Raw genomic sequence first — 16119 nt, 5'->3', positions numbered from 1 at the left:
ATGTGTGTACGTCACCAAGCAAAAGTTCGCTACACAAACAAAAATTCAGGGTGCCCTAAGCTATGACCTTATCGGTGCAACTAAAAGGGTGTACGAATAGGGGGATAGTATTTTATGGAACGGTCACGCCACGCCACCTAATGGCTGGTGATGTAGTGTAACTGGCAAATCATCTTTATCCACATACTATAGATCACATCCTACTTGGCTTCATGAGTCATGAGTTTTGTATATCACCTTTTGCTGGCTTGGTACCGAGTTGAAGTATCAATTAAAACGTGCTTTGCGGAGCAAATTTCCTTCAATTTGGAATGGAGAAAAACACGATTTCTTATGGAAAGGAAGGGATTACATCGATTTCCGGCCAAAAGATCGACGACCAAATATGAGGGCAACGCTTCTTGGTATTTGGGTAAGCCCCATTCGATGCATCTACCGTGAATGGTGATTAGAATGTTTTTGAAATCATAATTTGGCCCCAACCATTTCTTTTCTTTGCCTTTGTCGCCTTCAATATTTCCGATGAGGCTTTGTTAAGCTAAGCCATTCATTTAGGGTAAAGAGAGAGAGAGAGAGGCGCCATGCGGTGATAAAATGGTACCCTTAACCCGCACTCTCAACAAAGGTGGAAAGCGAAGGTACAAACAGTATTAAATCATCCGACATGTTTTTATGTGCTCCCAATTACAACGATCCTATCAACTAAAGTTGCGAAATTCAATTCTAGAGCAGGGATGCCGTGTTTCACAATTCGAAAATAATTTACGTGAAAACTAGTCATGGGCTGAACACTGAAACACGCCTAAATCTGTTCATCAAGAACCATAGTCATCTACCAAGCTTGAATTCTTGCTCTTCGTAACACATGAAAAGAGAAAAATATTGATGATTCGATCTAGTAATAATTAACTTCGCATCTTTTTAGGAATTCCATATATATTCCCATGCCCTTGTGACGTACTCCATGTCCCCATCCATATAACACTAAAAAATTCCCAAGCATCAAAATTATCAACTTTACTAATTAAAGTAATCGTTGTGACAAGCTTAGTCAAACGCAAATCTCATCATCCAAGGAACATACGAATCTTCACCAGCAACAACAATGTCACGTGACATCAACGACCGGAGAAAAAGCTGTAATTTGGAACTTTGCGACTTTGTCCACTCGTGGAAAGCAAGGATGCCCAACACTGCCTAGTTTGATTAATATTTGTAATTTAAAATAAGAAAAACAAAAATTAATCAAGTCGTTCTTAGACAAGTCAGCCGGCGGGCCCCACTGAATATACAGAGGGACGGCGGCGTAAACTATCACTGGTGTCCTTCGTAGAAGTCACATGGGTCATGCATTAATATGAACTGGAATGTCCAAAACGGAAGGCGAATATTAATCGTGCCTCCGTTTTGAGAAAAATAAATAATTTTAAATAATATTTTCCTGTCCGGGATCGGCACCATGTTAAATCCATCTTTGGACAATAAGGAAAGAAGAAATTTAGCCTCCAATCATAGGCACATGGGTAAGGACGCTAACATTACGGACGTGGAATTTGACTCTTGCGCACTACAATTGACCGAGTTATGAATTTTGGTTAGGGTTATATTTTCCCTTTTAATCCCGAGTTGAGAGTAAACGGATCATATCGGATCCCGCATAGTATTTCTGATCGACACAACACGAACGACACCCGATACATAGTTGGAACAAAGAGGTTAAATCTAGTCTAGTATGAAGAACCAATCCGCTCGAAAGGGGTCGAGAAGATGATTAAGGCATGCACTGCAATGAACGTGCCTACCGTGACTTGCGGACCTAAACCACGACGAGGTCACTTTGATGTCACGCCGACATCAGCAATTACGTCACCTGTTGTCTAATGTTGTCATCCACATTGATTTTGGTTGGAATTTGTTCCATGATCACAGCACAAAGCAGGCTATTATACTTTTCGCGTGCTGGGCAACGGATCCAATTTTGTGCTCGAAATTACATATTGCAATCCATAAAGTAATTTGCTCATTTAAAAAGAAATTATTAGAAATGTTTTCGAAATTACAAATTCGATAGATACATACATATTGAATCAAATCGGGTACAAATAGTGATACCTTAGTAGTTATTTTCCTACGTGGGAACTTATTTTCACGTGGATAACTCGATAAAAATCAATTCTAACTAGTTACTCTCGTAGGTTCAACTTACTATTTTATGGATGTCCCTATCTATGTGGGGAAGTTGCTAACTACTACTCACATTAAAAAAATTATAGGTCAAAAGTCACATCTCTTAAATCAGAATTACAAAACAAAATGGAAAAGTCTTTTGTCAAGAAAATGTCGACTAGTACCATTCTAACAAGGACATTTTACTAACCGTAGCGACAAATTGCTCTAAAGATGGAGGCTAAGGGATTTCCAATTCAGAAACCGGAGGTCCATCTGTTCAAATCCAATCAACCGCGAGCAAATTGCTCTAGATCATCATCATCGACACGGTTCAAAAAGGCATGGAACTACCGATTCATAGATCTCATTCCTTGTTGTATCGAATTAGTATTGAGGTGTGGTTCATACTCCCAATCAATAAGAAGGTATGAGGGTTTGGGTTTGGGTTTGGATACATGAATAGCTATTGTGCTGCTTATATATGATCAATTTCTCTTGTAATTGAGAGTTATAACATAGTAGTGGGAGGTATTAATTATAGTGGAATTTCTGTTGGATATAGCCCTACTTTAAGGATGAGCTAGAATAAAATCTCGTGTCTTGATTTCTCTTTCTCTTCTATACTCTTTATTTCGTTTTGTTTGTACGCCTAATCCTAACAATTCAACCATTACCTTAACCACACTACATGAGGGTACTAGCTGAGAAAGTTTGATTAGAGAGGTTATAGGAATGGTATGATCTTCGAACGCATCAATGAAACTTTTTCAAGATGGTATTTGTCAAACTGTTGATGGCAAGCGATAAACATTGAGCCGAGATGGAGATTGTCTCACTTGTTTTCTAGATGGGTTGAAAGAATGGAGATAGGTATTGCGAAGATTATCTCACCTACGCCTTGAATATTTATCGTTCATTTTTCCAACAAAACTTGGCCTAATTCTCTATTAAACAATAACCACAAGGACTGTTCTGAACTTTTTCTTTTGTCTAAAAAAATCCCAAAACTTGAGGCACAATCCTAAATCTGTCATGAATGTTTTTTGTCTAAGAAAAAATCCCAAACTTTTTTCTAAAAAATTCACCAAATTTCAGTATATTCTCAAATCTACCCCTATGATCCAGTTCCAACTTGACGTGGCACTTCCATGCCGATAAAAAATCCACATCAGCAAAGTAATGGGGCGACATGGCACTTGATTGAATTTGTTATCGACGTGGATGTCAAGTTGGACTGGATCACGAGAGTAGATTTTATAATATATTGCAATTTGGTGATTTTTTTTTAGATAAAATTTGGAGTAGATTTGGAACCGAACTTAAAGTTTGAGATTTTTTTCTAAGCCAAAAAGAAGTTTATGGCAGATTTGGGACTGGACCTAAAATTTATGGCTTTTTCTAAGACAAAAAATGTGAGACATATTTGGCATTGGAGTTTTAGGTTTTTCCCAAGATAAAAAAATAAAATAAAAATAGTTCGGGAAAGATTTGGGACTGGATCTAAAGTTTGAGATTTTTTCCGAGATAGAAAAAACTGTTTGGGAAAGATTTGGAATTGGACCTAAAGTTTGGGATGGATTTGGGACTTAACCTAAAGTTTGGGGCTTTTTAGGGAATTAGGCCAACAAAACTTGGACAAAAGACTTGATTTTCAATTTTCAATTATTTGTGAAGTTTTTGAGGAATTTGTTTTGTTGTGTAATCTAAAGATGGCGTTTTGGCCCATTTGGGTCTTGGAAGGTAATCCAAATTTCTCCTTTCCTTAAGCAAGACCCAAAAAAATCTAATTCGAGTAGCCATATATAAAAATTATCAAAATTATGTAAGTAATTTGTCATAATCGCTAGAAAACAATAATACCGGAGTTATACTATGTATACACTTACTTTGTAATAGAGGATCCATCAGTTGAAAATTTTTAACATGACAAAAACGTACAAAATGTATCGAGCTCTTGTGTGTATCATCGGACGAGCCAACGTTCTGTGTCATTTTAGCTTCGAACACAGTCGCAAAGTACATCAAGCTTTTTGATGCTCGAACTTGGAATAGGATCGGCAATTCCAAATCCGTCCCGATTCTGTCTCGAGCGAAAGGAGGACGATCACCAAAGACTTGGCCGGATCTGATGAATCTAGTTAAGAGTCAAATGGAGGGATTTTCTTCGTTTTTGTAAATGTGTTTGTTGTGCATCTCTTTATGGGGGCGAGCTAGCAACTTTGCTGGGACGGGTGATCTTTCCTTTTCTCTTCATAACGATGTAGGTCATATCGAATGAATTGTGCTGGATTTATGATTTCATGTGGTCGTTGCCGTCGAATAATAAATTTTTTTAGCAATTTAAATGCCAAATGAGGGGGGAATGTATTGTCGTCCTTGGTGGGTCGCAGCACAGAAATTCCATAAAGGTCTAGGGTCCAGCATGTCTGCTCATTTAAACGACGGTTCCTACCTTTCCCGATAAGTACATGAATAAATATAAGGAAATGCTTTCTTGAAAGTACTGTCAGGGATGTTATAATCTCAACCGTAGATTCACACATTATTATCGCGCATTTTTTCATAAAGTACTCATTAATTGAGAGATTGTGTGGTCAGAAATAACTGACAAGACTATCAAGCTGTCATGCTAGCAGCTTCTTATAAATATATGTATAAAGCCATATCTTACAACAATAGAATTCCGGGCGATTCATTCCACTTCCAGAAAGTAGATGCATTCTTCTCTTTTCATTTATCGCTCCAAGTTTTTTTTTTATAAAAAAAACAAAAGCTCATACAATTCAAGCGCATGAACGGAGAGATTACTTGTATGATGGAGCATCATTCCGTTTCTTGATTTCTTCTTCTCAAGAGAAAAAGAGGATACTGATCGGAAACCAACGTCCCATTCATATCAACTCATCGGCTGATTTTCATTTCTTATCATCTTTTGCTCAAGGTTCTAATTTTTGTGGTTTCGTTAACCTTCTCTAATTTACCAAGTTGACCCTCGTGTGCCACCATTGGCGATTTTTGCTATCATTTAGATAGCAATAGATAAATGATAGTCACTTAAAAAGACATTTAGGCTCTGTTTGTTTCGCCAAAGGAGAAAGATTTGAAAAACTATATTCCTAAAAATGATAGTTTGTATTGCTTGTAAAAATGAATGCACGAAAATAGCTTTTATCGTTCACGAAAAATATTCGGATATAAATTCGTGTCGATAATGAAAACTTTTTTCAAGCCATTAATTTCAGGAAAATATTTTTTTAAATCATTTATTTTTTGCAGAACAAATGAAGTCATAATTGCAACTTCGAAAAGACTGAAAATTGTAAAATGTCTTTGGACTTTTACGACTCATGCGATATCGCATTTCCGGGATTTTCTTTTTAATGCAATCTGAGTCTTTGAAATTATATGTTTGTCTATTCATGTCGTTCCTTCTTTTATTAAAAAAAAAAAAGGAGAAAAAAACCAACGAAAATGGCGACATCCCCATTAAGTGCCGCCCCGTCTCTTGGTGTGACTTTGATGTCATGTGTGTCGAATAAGAAGAGGTTGTGTGTAACTCATGGTTTATATTTCTAAAAGGAAACTTGACTAAATTTTTCGTTGAAATATTAGATATTGGTCATTTTCGATTTGGATTCATGTGTCCTCCTATGAAGGGCCACTTTACTGTGTTACCCGCTAGATAGATATCGTATTCACGGAATAATATTCACTTTCTAGATATCTTGTGCTAAAATGGTAGACACGCGATACTCAAAATCTCTCTCGTCCTCAAGAGCGCTGAGATTTTAAAACATGACATTGAGAATAATCATTAAATTGAATATGTTTGGTAGGGGATCACAAAACGTTCTGCACCCACCTTCTCAGTATGTGCTTCAACATGGAACTGTTTATCTTGGTCGTCATAAAGACAACTGGGTGAGATATTTTATATCCTTTTTCATCTTCACCGCAAGGTTGTCCAAGAAAATCGATTTGCGGGCTCATCAAGGAGATGATGTCGAAAATCGGCGCGCGCCAAGGTGAGCTGTACTTTAGCAAATCAGAGAACAACCGTGATCGCTTTGCGGCATGCCTCCAACAAAATCTCGTCATCGTAAAATAAAAGTTTCCACCGACCATCTTCGATTTACATTGTTCAAAACACGTATCATGAAGTTTCTGAAGATTTGAAGCGAATAAAGATTTGAAATTCCTACGAGTCAATGAATGAATACTCTGCATCATGAGTGCCATTCTATACTCTTGTCATAGTTTGCATCATCAGATAGCTGGTTAGTGCTCATCATTCCTCATCTCCTCAACTTTTCGAACACCAAATGAATTCACCCCACAAGCTAAAATTTTGGAACAACTTTTAAAGACAGTCATTAATCATTAAAGGAAGAAGGAGAATGAGATCACATCCTCAATTGAAAAGGGGGAAAAAATAGGAGAAGGAGATAAGAACCTAATCAACTGAATTCTTGAGCCATTCATGTCACCTTTTCCATATGAAAAGGCAACCAATAACTGTACCCCTAACAATATCCCTAAAGCTAACTTTTAGGGCTTCGAATGCAAATGAACCGAATGTACGAAAATGCCTTCTCCAGTGCAAGCAGCCACTTCCCGGCAAGAATGGTCGGAAATATCTGCAGAATCAGCCACCACAATCTTGTTGGCAGCATGCTTCTCCTAGAATACGGATGAATTTGCTTCAGACTGAGGTTTAGGGGGGCGGAAAAAAATGCCTGTACGAAGTATGTGAGACGGATAAGACAATTTATTATCGGTAATAAAAGATTAAAGGGCACGACCGAGAGCGAGCCTGCCTTCAAACTTCGCACTAAATTTTAATGCCATAACCTATTGCAGAACCCGTTCCTCGGCCTTTTGCTAGATACCACATCTGAGAAGGTGTCAACCAACTGTCCTGCTAAGCTACTTCGGTCATCACTCAGAGCCTGAACAAAGGTGTTAACCACTCTCCGTTCCTGCTCCGTGGATCTTAGGCTGAACCACGTTAAAAATTTCAGCCTGAATTCTTGATTAATGTGACCCCGGCATTCAAGTTCCCTGATGGTCTTGACGCAATCCTCAAAGTTATCGTCCAAGCTTCCCGAACCACTAGAGATATTGCTAGGAGACCCATTTGTCAGAGTACTATCGCAATCGTGCAACTCTTCTTTCATGCTCAAAGCACTTTTTCTGCACAGCTCGACCTGAGAATCTGCACCTGGTGCTTCAAACACCCATTTTGTTGAAATAGAAAGTTTCAAACACCCATTCTCCATCAAGAGTTTTGCCAAAATGAAAATTTTCCCTAGGGATATGCCGTGAAGCGTGGACCGATCGGCCACCGCCGCTCTCTCTACCGTTGCCAACCCTTGTCACCATAGTGGTTTTAGCTTGTAAGGACCTTTCGCACCCATAACATCTAGAGATTTTCGTACATAGGCGCATGAGCACTATATCTTCCTTGCATAATTCTTGTTCATAGTGAAGCCAAAGTTTCCATCATATGTATTGAAGTATTGTCTGTTTGGCCAGTGGTATGACCTCGTTTCCCAGTCGCAAATACTCTCTTTCAATCATAGGTTTTGCACTACGTTTTTTAGCTGGGATTAGGATGGAAGAGAAAGGGTTTTAAAAATTTAAACATGGTTGAATGGTTGAATGGAGGGAAACAGATGGAGCGAAAGTATTGAGAAGAATTAGAAGAGATTAAGAGAGATAGGCCCGATCATTACTAATTGGTCTAAAAATTTAATTGGGACCACTCCCCCTCACACTTAATTGGTTTTTTTTGCCTAGTACTAGGCATGGAAATATTTAATTGGAAGGCAATGGGATCCGAAAAGATTTGAACTCATGAACCTCCAGCTCTTATATCATGTTAGATTTTGTCGGGCCACTAGCAACCGTTTTAAAAAATTAACTTGTTAGATGAAGGCGTAATTTACTATTTAATTATTAGATCGGGATTTTATTTGTTGATAAAAGATTTATTCTTCTTAATGCGTTTTTTCCCTTTTATTCCTGACTTCCCAAGAACCTTAGACTCAGTCCCTTCAAATGCTCTCTCCTCTTTTACCTCATAATTTATCTCTTATTTTCTTTACTAGTTTCTCCATCCAAACTGAGTGTTAGCTACTAAATTCAAGTCATTCTAATAACTTGTCAACCACGGTCAACTTAGTCTTAAAATTCAAGTCATTCTAATAACTTGTCAACCACGGTCAATTTAGTCTTAAACCTCTTAACGATTTTTAATATAATCCATCTTACCAATTTTGGCTGCGTTCTGATAGTCTTACGTGGCACATTCGATGTTAACATTAACGACTTTTCTTATTTATATTTTTCAAATTTTCTTGGTCGCTAAATTTGCGAGAGGACATCGCTGACCTTGCCCAGCTGTGACACACTCGCATATGGCTGGTGACCCTCGTTGAGATTTGGGGACCTCGTGGGCTTGGAATTAGATGAAGGAAAATAAAAGAAAAAGGAAAGAAAAAAAATTAATTCAGAATTACTTTTAAAAATTTATAAAAATCGTCTACATCATCATCGACTGTCCTCTGGTTGTGTGTTTGACCATACATTAAGTGGTTCATCCCATCTTCTAATGATTGGTTATAGTTAGCCTAATCACGAACTTATATATTATCCTAGATCAATTATAAGACGTGTGTTTGCACATACTTCAATGTTGATTGCATATGAATGAGCATTGGTCATGTGCAACTTTATGTGATTATTTGATAATAGGATTTTCTCGGTGGGGTGTTTATAATTGAAAAACCAACTGGACAAGAATCGGTGGACTCGTATTGACCCAATCCGATGAGGTGGAGAGTGACTGTTGAGGCCAAAGAGAGAGAGAGCTTGGACAAGGAATTATTGCAGACAAACATTTACAATGTTAATTGATGGCACGACTGACATAAGCTTAATATGACCAAAAGTGCAACCGATATGTCGGTTTGAGTGTTCTGCTTGCTATGGCGCAAAAATGGGCATTTATGATGTTTAAGAGATAGATTGTGTGAATTAGTCTAAATATATAGTCACTTCGTATCATGTTACTCATACACATCATTTATTTACATGTCATGATTCATAGTGCGTGTACATGTTATCACATGACTAATTGTTAGTTAAGGTCATGGATTGTTTCAAGCTAAGTAAATTATTAGATCGATCATTAGACTTGATCATGACCTTGGCCCGCCTAGGCTGAGCCACAAGGTCCTAAAGAATCTTTCGGCAATGACTAATAGTTATAGGGCGAGCCCAGTTGGGCCCAAGATAGGCCAGCGCCATCCCAAAATGTACTATACAATTGTTTTTTGTTAATGGACGAGCCTAGGCTTAAATTTTAGTTAGGTGAGGGGATTCATTGATAACCTCTATTGATCCTATTGCCTTGCCTGGAGGTTTATTGGGATCGGGAAATATCTAAGTAGCATCAATATCGACACGTGATACGCGACACGATACGACACGACACACTAACACATCATTTATAAAAAAAAATAAAAAATTCCGACACATTATATTTTAAATATATTTTTTTACACATACATGATCACTTGTCATTTTTATGGTTATTTTGATCAAATTAATTTGATTTGAATTCATAAATAAATAAAATAAATAAAATTCCTAGAATGAAATTACACTAAAAACATTAATCAACCATTGGTTAATATCATTCATTGCTTCGAATTGGCAAATTCAATTGCATTCTATTCCAATAATCGATAAAACTTGGGGAGATAAAAAAAAAAACAATCAACATTCCACCATTAAATTTAACATTTAACAATAAATTGAAAATAAAAAATAATCCACAGGATAGATAACGCAAGGTGAGTAGGGTCGTTATGCGATAGCTAGAGGGTGAGAGAGGCCGAGAGACGAGAGATGGCGATTAGGGTTTGGGCAATTAGGGCCAAGCTGATTAGGGCGGAGGATTTTAAAATATTAGGTTTGGATAAATTTACATTTTAACCTTAAAACGTAGGGGTGAACAAATCGGATCCCCGGAACTAAAAATCGCCTAGACCGGATAGGACCGGTGGTCCTGTTCCCCGTTCTAGATGGGTCCAGTCCGATTTTCGATTCTTAATATTGGAACCGGTGGTCGAACGGTCCGGTTTCCGGTTCCAGGGACATAGGACTGGACGGGTCGAATTTTAAAACAAGAGGCTTGCAGCTTGGCATAGGATATGTCTTGAGCACTCAAAAGAAAACACAGTACTTAAAAAATTAGGGTTTCATCTTCTAATTGATGACGATTGACCCCTTTCGCTTGCCTCCATTTTCATATTGTTTCCTTCGTATCTCTATGAGTTAGAGCTTTCCCGTCTTACATATTACTGTATTACTTCGTTTCCCGCATTCCGAGAGAGGGTTCTTCTTCGATTTCGGTTCTACCCAATCGATATGAAAGGGGAAAACACGGTCCTAGTTCCGTGTCACTTCTTCAACCTCGCTTTGAGACCGCTCGCCATGGATCCAGAAACTAGAGCTTATCAAAATGAGGCTAAGGTACGATGGGGAATGTGCAATTGCCATCGCGGTTTCAATTTCAATCCTGTAATGTTTAATCTAGAGCTGTTATTATTATTATTATTATTATTATTATTATTATTGTTATTATTGTTATTATTATTATTGTTGTTGTTGTTGTTGTTGTTGTTGTTGTTGTTGTTGTTGTTGCTCTCTATCTTGGGCACGTGCAGAAATTTGTTGTGTTATTGATTCATTGGAACCGACCGGTCCGGTCTGGTTATCGGTTCCGAAAAATGAGAATTGAGACCACTAGTCGGTTCCCGGTTCTTGAGGGGAACTAGACCGGATCGGAAACCGATCACTCCTACTATAACATTGAAATTTTTCAATATGAACCCTTTGCCTGTCGGAATGGCGGGTTGAAATTTTTTAAAATAGTGTCCGTGCTTATTAGGGAGAGATGACAAATTCCCACGAACATCATGGTAGCATTATGGAAGCATAGTGACTTTTGTTATTATTGATACTCTACCCTAAAATATTTAATGCATAACATTTGCTTTTTTTTCTTGCCATTATTAAGTATGTTAAAAAATTTGGTCGTGACAACACATTCTCTCTCTACGTCGCCATATACACAAGAATCGAAGCAATTTAGATTTTGTTTATTTTATAAAAAATAAATAATTTAAAAATTATTTATTTACAATGATTACTTGTAATGGTAAAAATAATTAATCAATGAGAAATATTTTTATTATCGATAATAATTTATATCTCAATATTTTCTTTGACGATGGATTTGTTTTCGTAAACGACCCAAGCAATGCTTTTAAGTAATTTTTTTTTTCAAAACATTCATTCTTTGCAAAACAAAAAGCGTTAACTTTTTTTGGTGAAGTTTAGTTTTAGTTTTAGTTTTTTTTTTGGTGGTCGGGGTGAGGTTTTAGTTTGAGAGAGTACAAAATGCGAAAGATTCTTCGAAACAAAGGGTGCAAAACAGAATTAGCGTGGAACACGAGGAGTTGATTGGTGAAAATTTTCCGAGATTTTCCCGAGTTTGACCGGCGTGTAAAGCAAACTTTGTCGCTTTTGTTAGTCCTGTCTAAATAACTTTTCATTCGGACAAGACGACGGAGACTTTAAGGTGAATCGGGTCCCGCAGCAGCTCCGTCCGTCTGCGGTGGAAAGTGTTTCGCCACCTTTTTGCAACCACCCCTTTTCGAAAATTCTCTGCTCGAATCAAATGAAAAATCCAGTCAAACATCTCAAGCCCAAACGATTTTAATGCAACCCTGACCCGAAATCAAAATACAACCATAATACCTAATCTAATGAGACAAACCACATACAAAGCAAAAAAAAAAAAAAAGATCTAAACATAAGAGGCTTGTTCTAGTCCAGCCTAGGGCATAATCATATGATTAAACATCTAAGATCTTAATCACCCTCTAATTGCACTCGAACCCTAGGACTCCTCCCAACACGTTGAGGAACTGCTGATGCGCGGTGAGCTGAGGGAAATGGCCGTCCGCCTCGATCATCTTGACGGTCGATTCCCCCTGGATCTTGTCGTGCATGTACCGGGCGACCGAGCTCGGCACGACGGTGTCGTTTGTGGTTTGGATTATGGTGCACGGAGTCGTCACTCTCCCAAGGACCTCCCTGTGGTCGCACAGGAAGACCGTTCTAGCCAAGGGAAGCGCGACTTCGGGCCTCATCCTTCCCAGGCACTTCGTGAATGCCTCGATTGAGGGGGGATCGCACGGACCCACGCCCAAAGAAGCAAAGTTGGGTGCCCAACCGTGGTAGTCGGACTCTACGCTGGATAGGATCTGATCGATCTGCGCGGCCTCAAACCCGCCCTCGTAGCCGTCCGTGTTTAAAAGCCTATGGAGGTAACGAGAGTAAGACACCGCAAGAAAATGCTCTTCATAATCCAATTTGTTTAGGATAAGTACAAATTGAAGACGACAAAAACACATTATTAAAGTAAATAAAACAGATAACAAGACGGAAAATCGAAAATCATCGAAGGATTCTTTTGTGTCCCGCTCATCCCGCTCGTGATGGACCCTCAACATTTAAGCGCACCAAACAACAGCTTTTTGAATTTAATACTTGCGACAGGGAAAATCAAGTACGAAAAGCCTTTATGGCAGATGGCTATCCACTTCCGTCTAGTTAAAAGTCGGTTCACACCATTCAAAGATCAATATTAAATGTTTAGGGTGTGTTTGAGAAATCAAAAAGTAAAAATAAAAAAAATCAATCATATCCCGCAAACCGAATTGAACCGAACCAAAATGATATGAATTATTTACCACGAAATTAAATATCATGATGACGTACTAGTCTCACAGTCAACAATAATATTTTGGCTACACGTCGTTTAAGTTTCAGATCAGAACAAAACTTTGAAGATCCCTTTATCAAAGTCTCGTGAAATATCTAAGAAATATGATGAAATACTTTCCCCATAGATTCAAAAGAATAGAAGTAGAATTAGACACCATAACCACGAGAGAAACCAGTTTTCATATACACCAAAGCCTATTATCGCAAATTCAGCGAACCACAGATGTTCTTAAAGAAGCATGTAATGAATCAACAAGTACTCTAACTTTTTTTTTTTTTTTAGTGTCGGAAAACAAGTGCTTAATTAACAAGCTCTTGTTTTTGTTCCTTCTAGCGGCGGTGAGGTGATGTTACACCGCCATATGTTATCTAAGAACAAAGGTCGGATGTTATTTGAAACAAATCCAAGTGATGGAATCAGTATCAAAACGAGCCTGATCGAACCGCACACGCATTGTATTTAACACTCCCTTATTAGTCAGGGGGAGGGCGACAAAAATTTTTCGATCTAGCAATAAGCACAGAACACTTGAGGATGGAGAAAATACCATTGATTTATCTAGCAATATCCATCCTATAGTCCTAACCAAGATTATCTTTCGCTTAATTCCTGCTTTTTAGCGGGTAAACCATTGCTAGAACTTTGTCATGGTGAAGAGAGAGTACTTTGGAACCATTAAGCTTCCTCCTCCACATGCTTATTATAAACAAATTTAGGAAATCAAACTTCACTCCTAAGAATTAACAAGTAAAGAGGACAAAAGTAGAGAGTCATTTCAGAGTTTAGTCAGCTTCTTCTAGCATTCAACATGGATTCATTAATCAATAGAGAACCAAAAGAATATTTGTAATGGGCGGGGAAAGTCTTTCTTACATCAATTTTTTTTTAGCACATATTAGAGATGCCGTTTTGATTATTTAACATTAATAAAACACACAGAGCAAGAACAATTGCTAGCTCCTAACTTACCTAGGGGAAGCACCAACGAGTATGAGCCGCTTGAAGAGGTCGGGCCTCTTCACAGAGGCAATGCAACCGATCATGCCGGACATGGAGTGGCCGACGAAGACTGTGGACTCGAGGCCAACCTCGTCCAGGAGGGCGATCAGATCACCGGCAAAAGCATCGTAGGAGGAGTGCTTCGCAGGGTCGAACAGACCTTCTTGTTCCTTGACAGCTCCCGAGAAACCCCAGTCGAAGACGAGGACCCTGAAATACCGGGACAAGGGAGGGAGGATCTTGTTCCACACGGTCTGGTCTCCTCCGAAGCCGTGAGCGAGAACCACCGTCTCGGCACCTGAGCCGGTGAGCTTCGTGTTCAGGGAGGTCGAGAGGCCCTTCTCTAGCATCACCACTTTTCGCAGGAGGAAGATGAACAAGAAGAACAAGGACAAGAAACTAGAGAGAGGTGGGGACGAGTTATGCTGTGCAGGGGAAATGGCGTGGTTAGGGCACTATTTATAGGGGAAAAAAGGAGAAAAAAAATTGCAATAATTGCGTATGACTAGTTAATGTTCAAATCATAAAATTTAGATTCGAGTCCGTCGCTCCATGAGAAGAGCCTTACCCGATGAAACCGTGTGGTTTGATATGGGAAAGGCTAAAATGGACAATACCTCAATGAGTTAATTCATGTTGTCACATCTAATAAAAAAAAACATTAAGAATGTCACAATATGACATTAGAGTGGTACCTAACGAATTGGGCGAAATTCGATAGGCCTATAACATCCCAGTCCAATGAGAGCAAAGAGCGGTCGCTATGATTAGAGTGCCTGGACATGGAGCAGGTTTTGGTAAGTTTATAGGATGGCAAATGGGGCAAAAATGAACCGAACTGTACACTGAACATGGGGAGAGCGATTCTTGAATATATTTGTGAAAACTGAAATTAATTCACGAAGACGCCTTTTGAGTAATAGTATTGTTAAGCGTGCTTAGATGGGAAAGTACTTCCAGGATGGGTGACATCCTGGGAAGGTGCCCACGTGTATGCCAAAGGACAAAACCGCGCGATTCGGCATGGGACAAGCCAAAGTGGATAATATCTCGGCGAGTCATTAGCGATTTTTGCAAGGTTCAGTTGTCTCGAAAAGTTTGCAAATCTTGTTTAAAGAGAAGGAAAAAAAAAATTGTTCAATTGGTAATCGAGTTGGCCGTCAATTTCTATACGATGGTATAAAAATACAGGGTCATATTTTTTTTCTCCAACTTCTTTCCTTATAGAGCTCCTTTTTTTTTTTGTTTTTTTGCCAAAAAAAAACATCATTTGTTGCTTCACCAACAGAGAATACTTGAGAGTACACTCAAGGTGGAAACAACAACGACAAGAAATAAAAAAGGGGGTAGTAGACGCCCAATTCAAAATGACAAGCTTTTTTTTTCCCCTCCATGGGTTGCAACCCAATCAACAATCCACTGTTAATTTTAGTGGAGCTAATTTTATTGAAGTTCTCATCCGAGTGAAGTTCACAACCCGCAACTTACACCAATCAAGTACATAACGAGGGGAAAACAATCCTTCAAAAATATGAAGACTGAATCATAAAGTAACTTCGACGAACTTGAAATCGAATAGCTCGCTTCCATAACTGTTTATTTAAAGTTCGTACCCTTATCCGATAAACGAATCCAATGAGATTTATACTTTTGTCATTACTCTCCTCACAATTGTGACTGATCCTATTTTTACATGTCTACTTCATGAATATGTTAGGGTTTCGGGATTGTCAAACGCAGCGGAATATAAGTCTAAACCAAAACCCTAGACAGGATCCATGCGTATATTGAAATCAATCGAAGTTCAAGGCGTACCTTTTGCGGATCGAAGATCGAAGTTAAATTGACGAACGGTTGTGTCTGGATTAGCGCCCCAAGTGTTGCGCCTCTACCGGTATCCACACACGCGAATTGAAGTCTCCAACGATCCAAGTGCTAGCTTACGGATCTTGGAACTTCTCCTCTTTGATTGCCTTCTTGATCTCCGAGACTCTCTCAAAGATCTCACAACAGAGAATAGCTCTCTCGTTTTTATTCTCATACACTCTCTAGGGTTTTTCCACGTCTATTTACACGCGTTAATATTT

General features: G+C 38.6%; 1 protein-coding gene and 1 long non-coding RNA gene across 2 annotated transcripts; both read right to left on the bottom strand.

Moving 5' to 3' along the window:
• Positions 1-6521: 6521 nt before the first annotated feature.
• LOC115733350 lies at positions 6522-7385 on the bottom strand. The gene is made up of 2 exons (XR_004014488.2): positions 7021-7385; positions 6522-6905 (listed from the first exon to the last, which is right to left on the bottom strand). It is a non-coding gene; the product is annotated as an uncharacterized LOC115733350 (long non-coding RNA).
• A 4555-nt stretch (positions 7386-11940) lies between these two features.
• LOC125314858 (probable strigolactone esterase DAD2) lies at positions 11941-15004 on the bottom strand. Its single transcript, XM_048278091.1, has 3 exons — positions 14987-15004; positions 14003-14487; positions 11941-12564 (listed from the first exon to the last, which is right to left on the bottom strand). Exons 1-3 carry the CDS (start codon positions 15002-15004, stop codon positions 12126-12128), a joined length of 942 nt encoding a protein of 313 aa, XP_048134048.1. The 3' UTR covers positions 11941-12125.
• Positions 15005-16119: the final 1115 nt, after the last annotated feature.

This window comes from Rhodamnia argentea, chromosome 4 (assembly GCF_020921035.1).
Source record: "Rhodamnia argentea isolate NSW1041297 chromosome 4, ASM2092103v1, whole genome shotgun sequence".
NCBI lineage: Eukaryota > Viridiplantae > Streptophyta > Magnoliopsida > Myrtales > Myrtaceae > Rhodamnia > Rhodamnia argentea.
Note: the sequence above shows the minus strand (reverse complement) of the source record. Positions and strands in the feature narration are given on the sequence as shown.

Coding starts and splice junctions, on each gene's coding strand:
- LOC125314858 (XM_048278091.1), bottom strand. Junction 12,565..14,002: donor CTCGTTGGTGCTTCCCCTAG/GTAAGTTAGGAG, acceptor TTACCTCCATAG/GCTTTTAAACACGGACGGCT.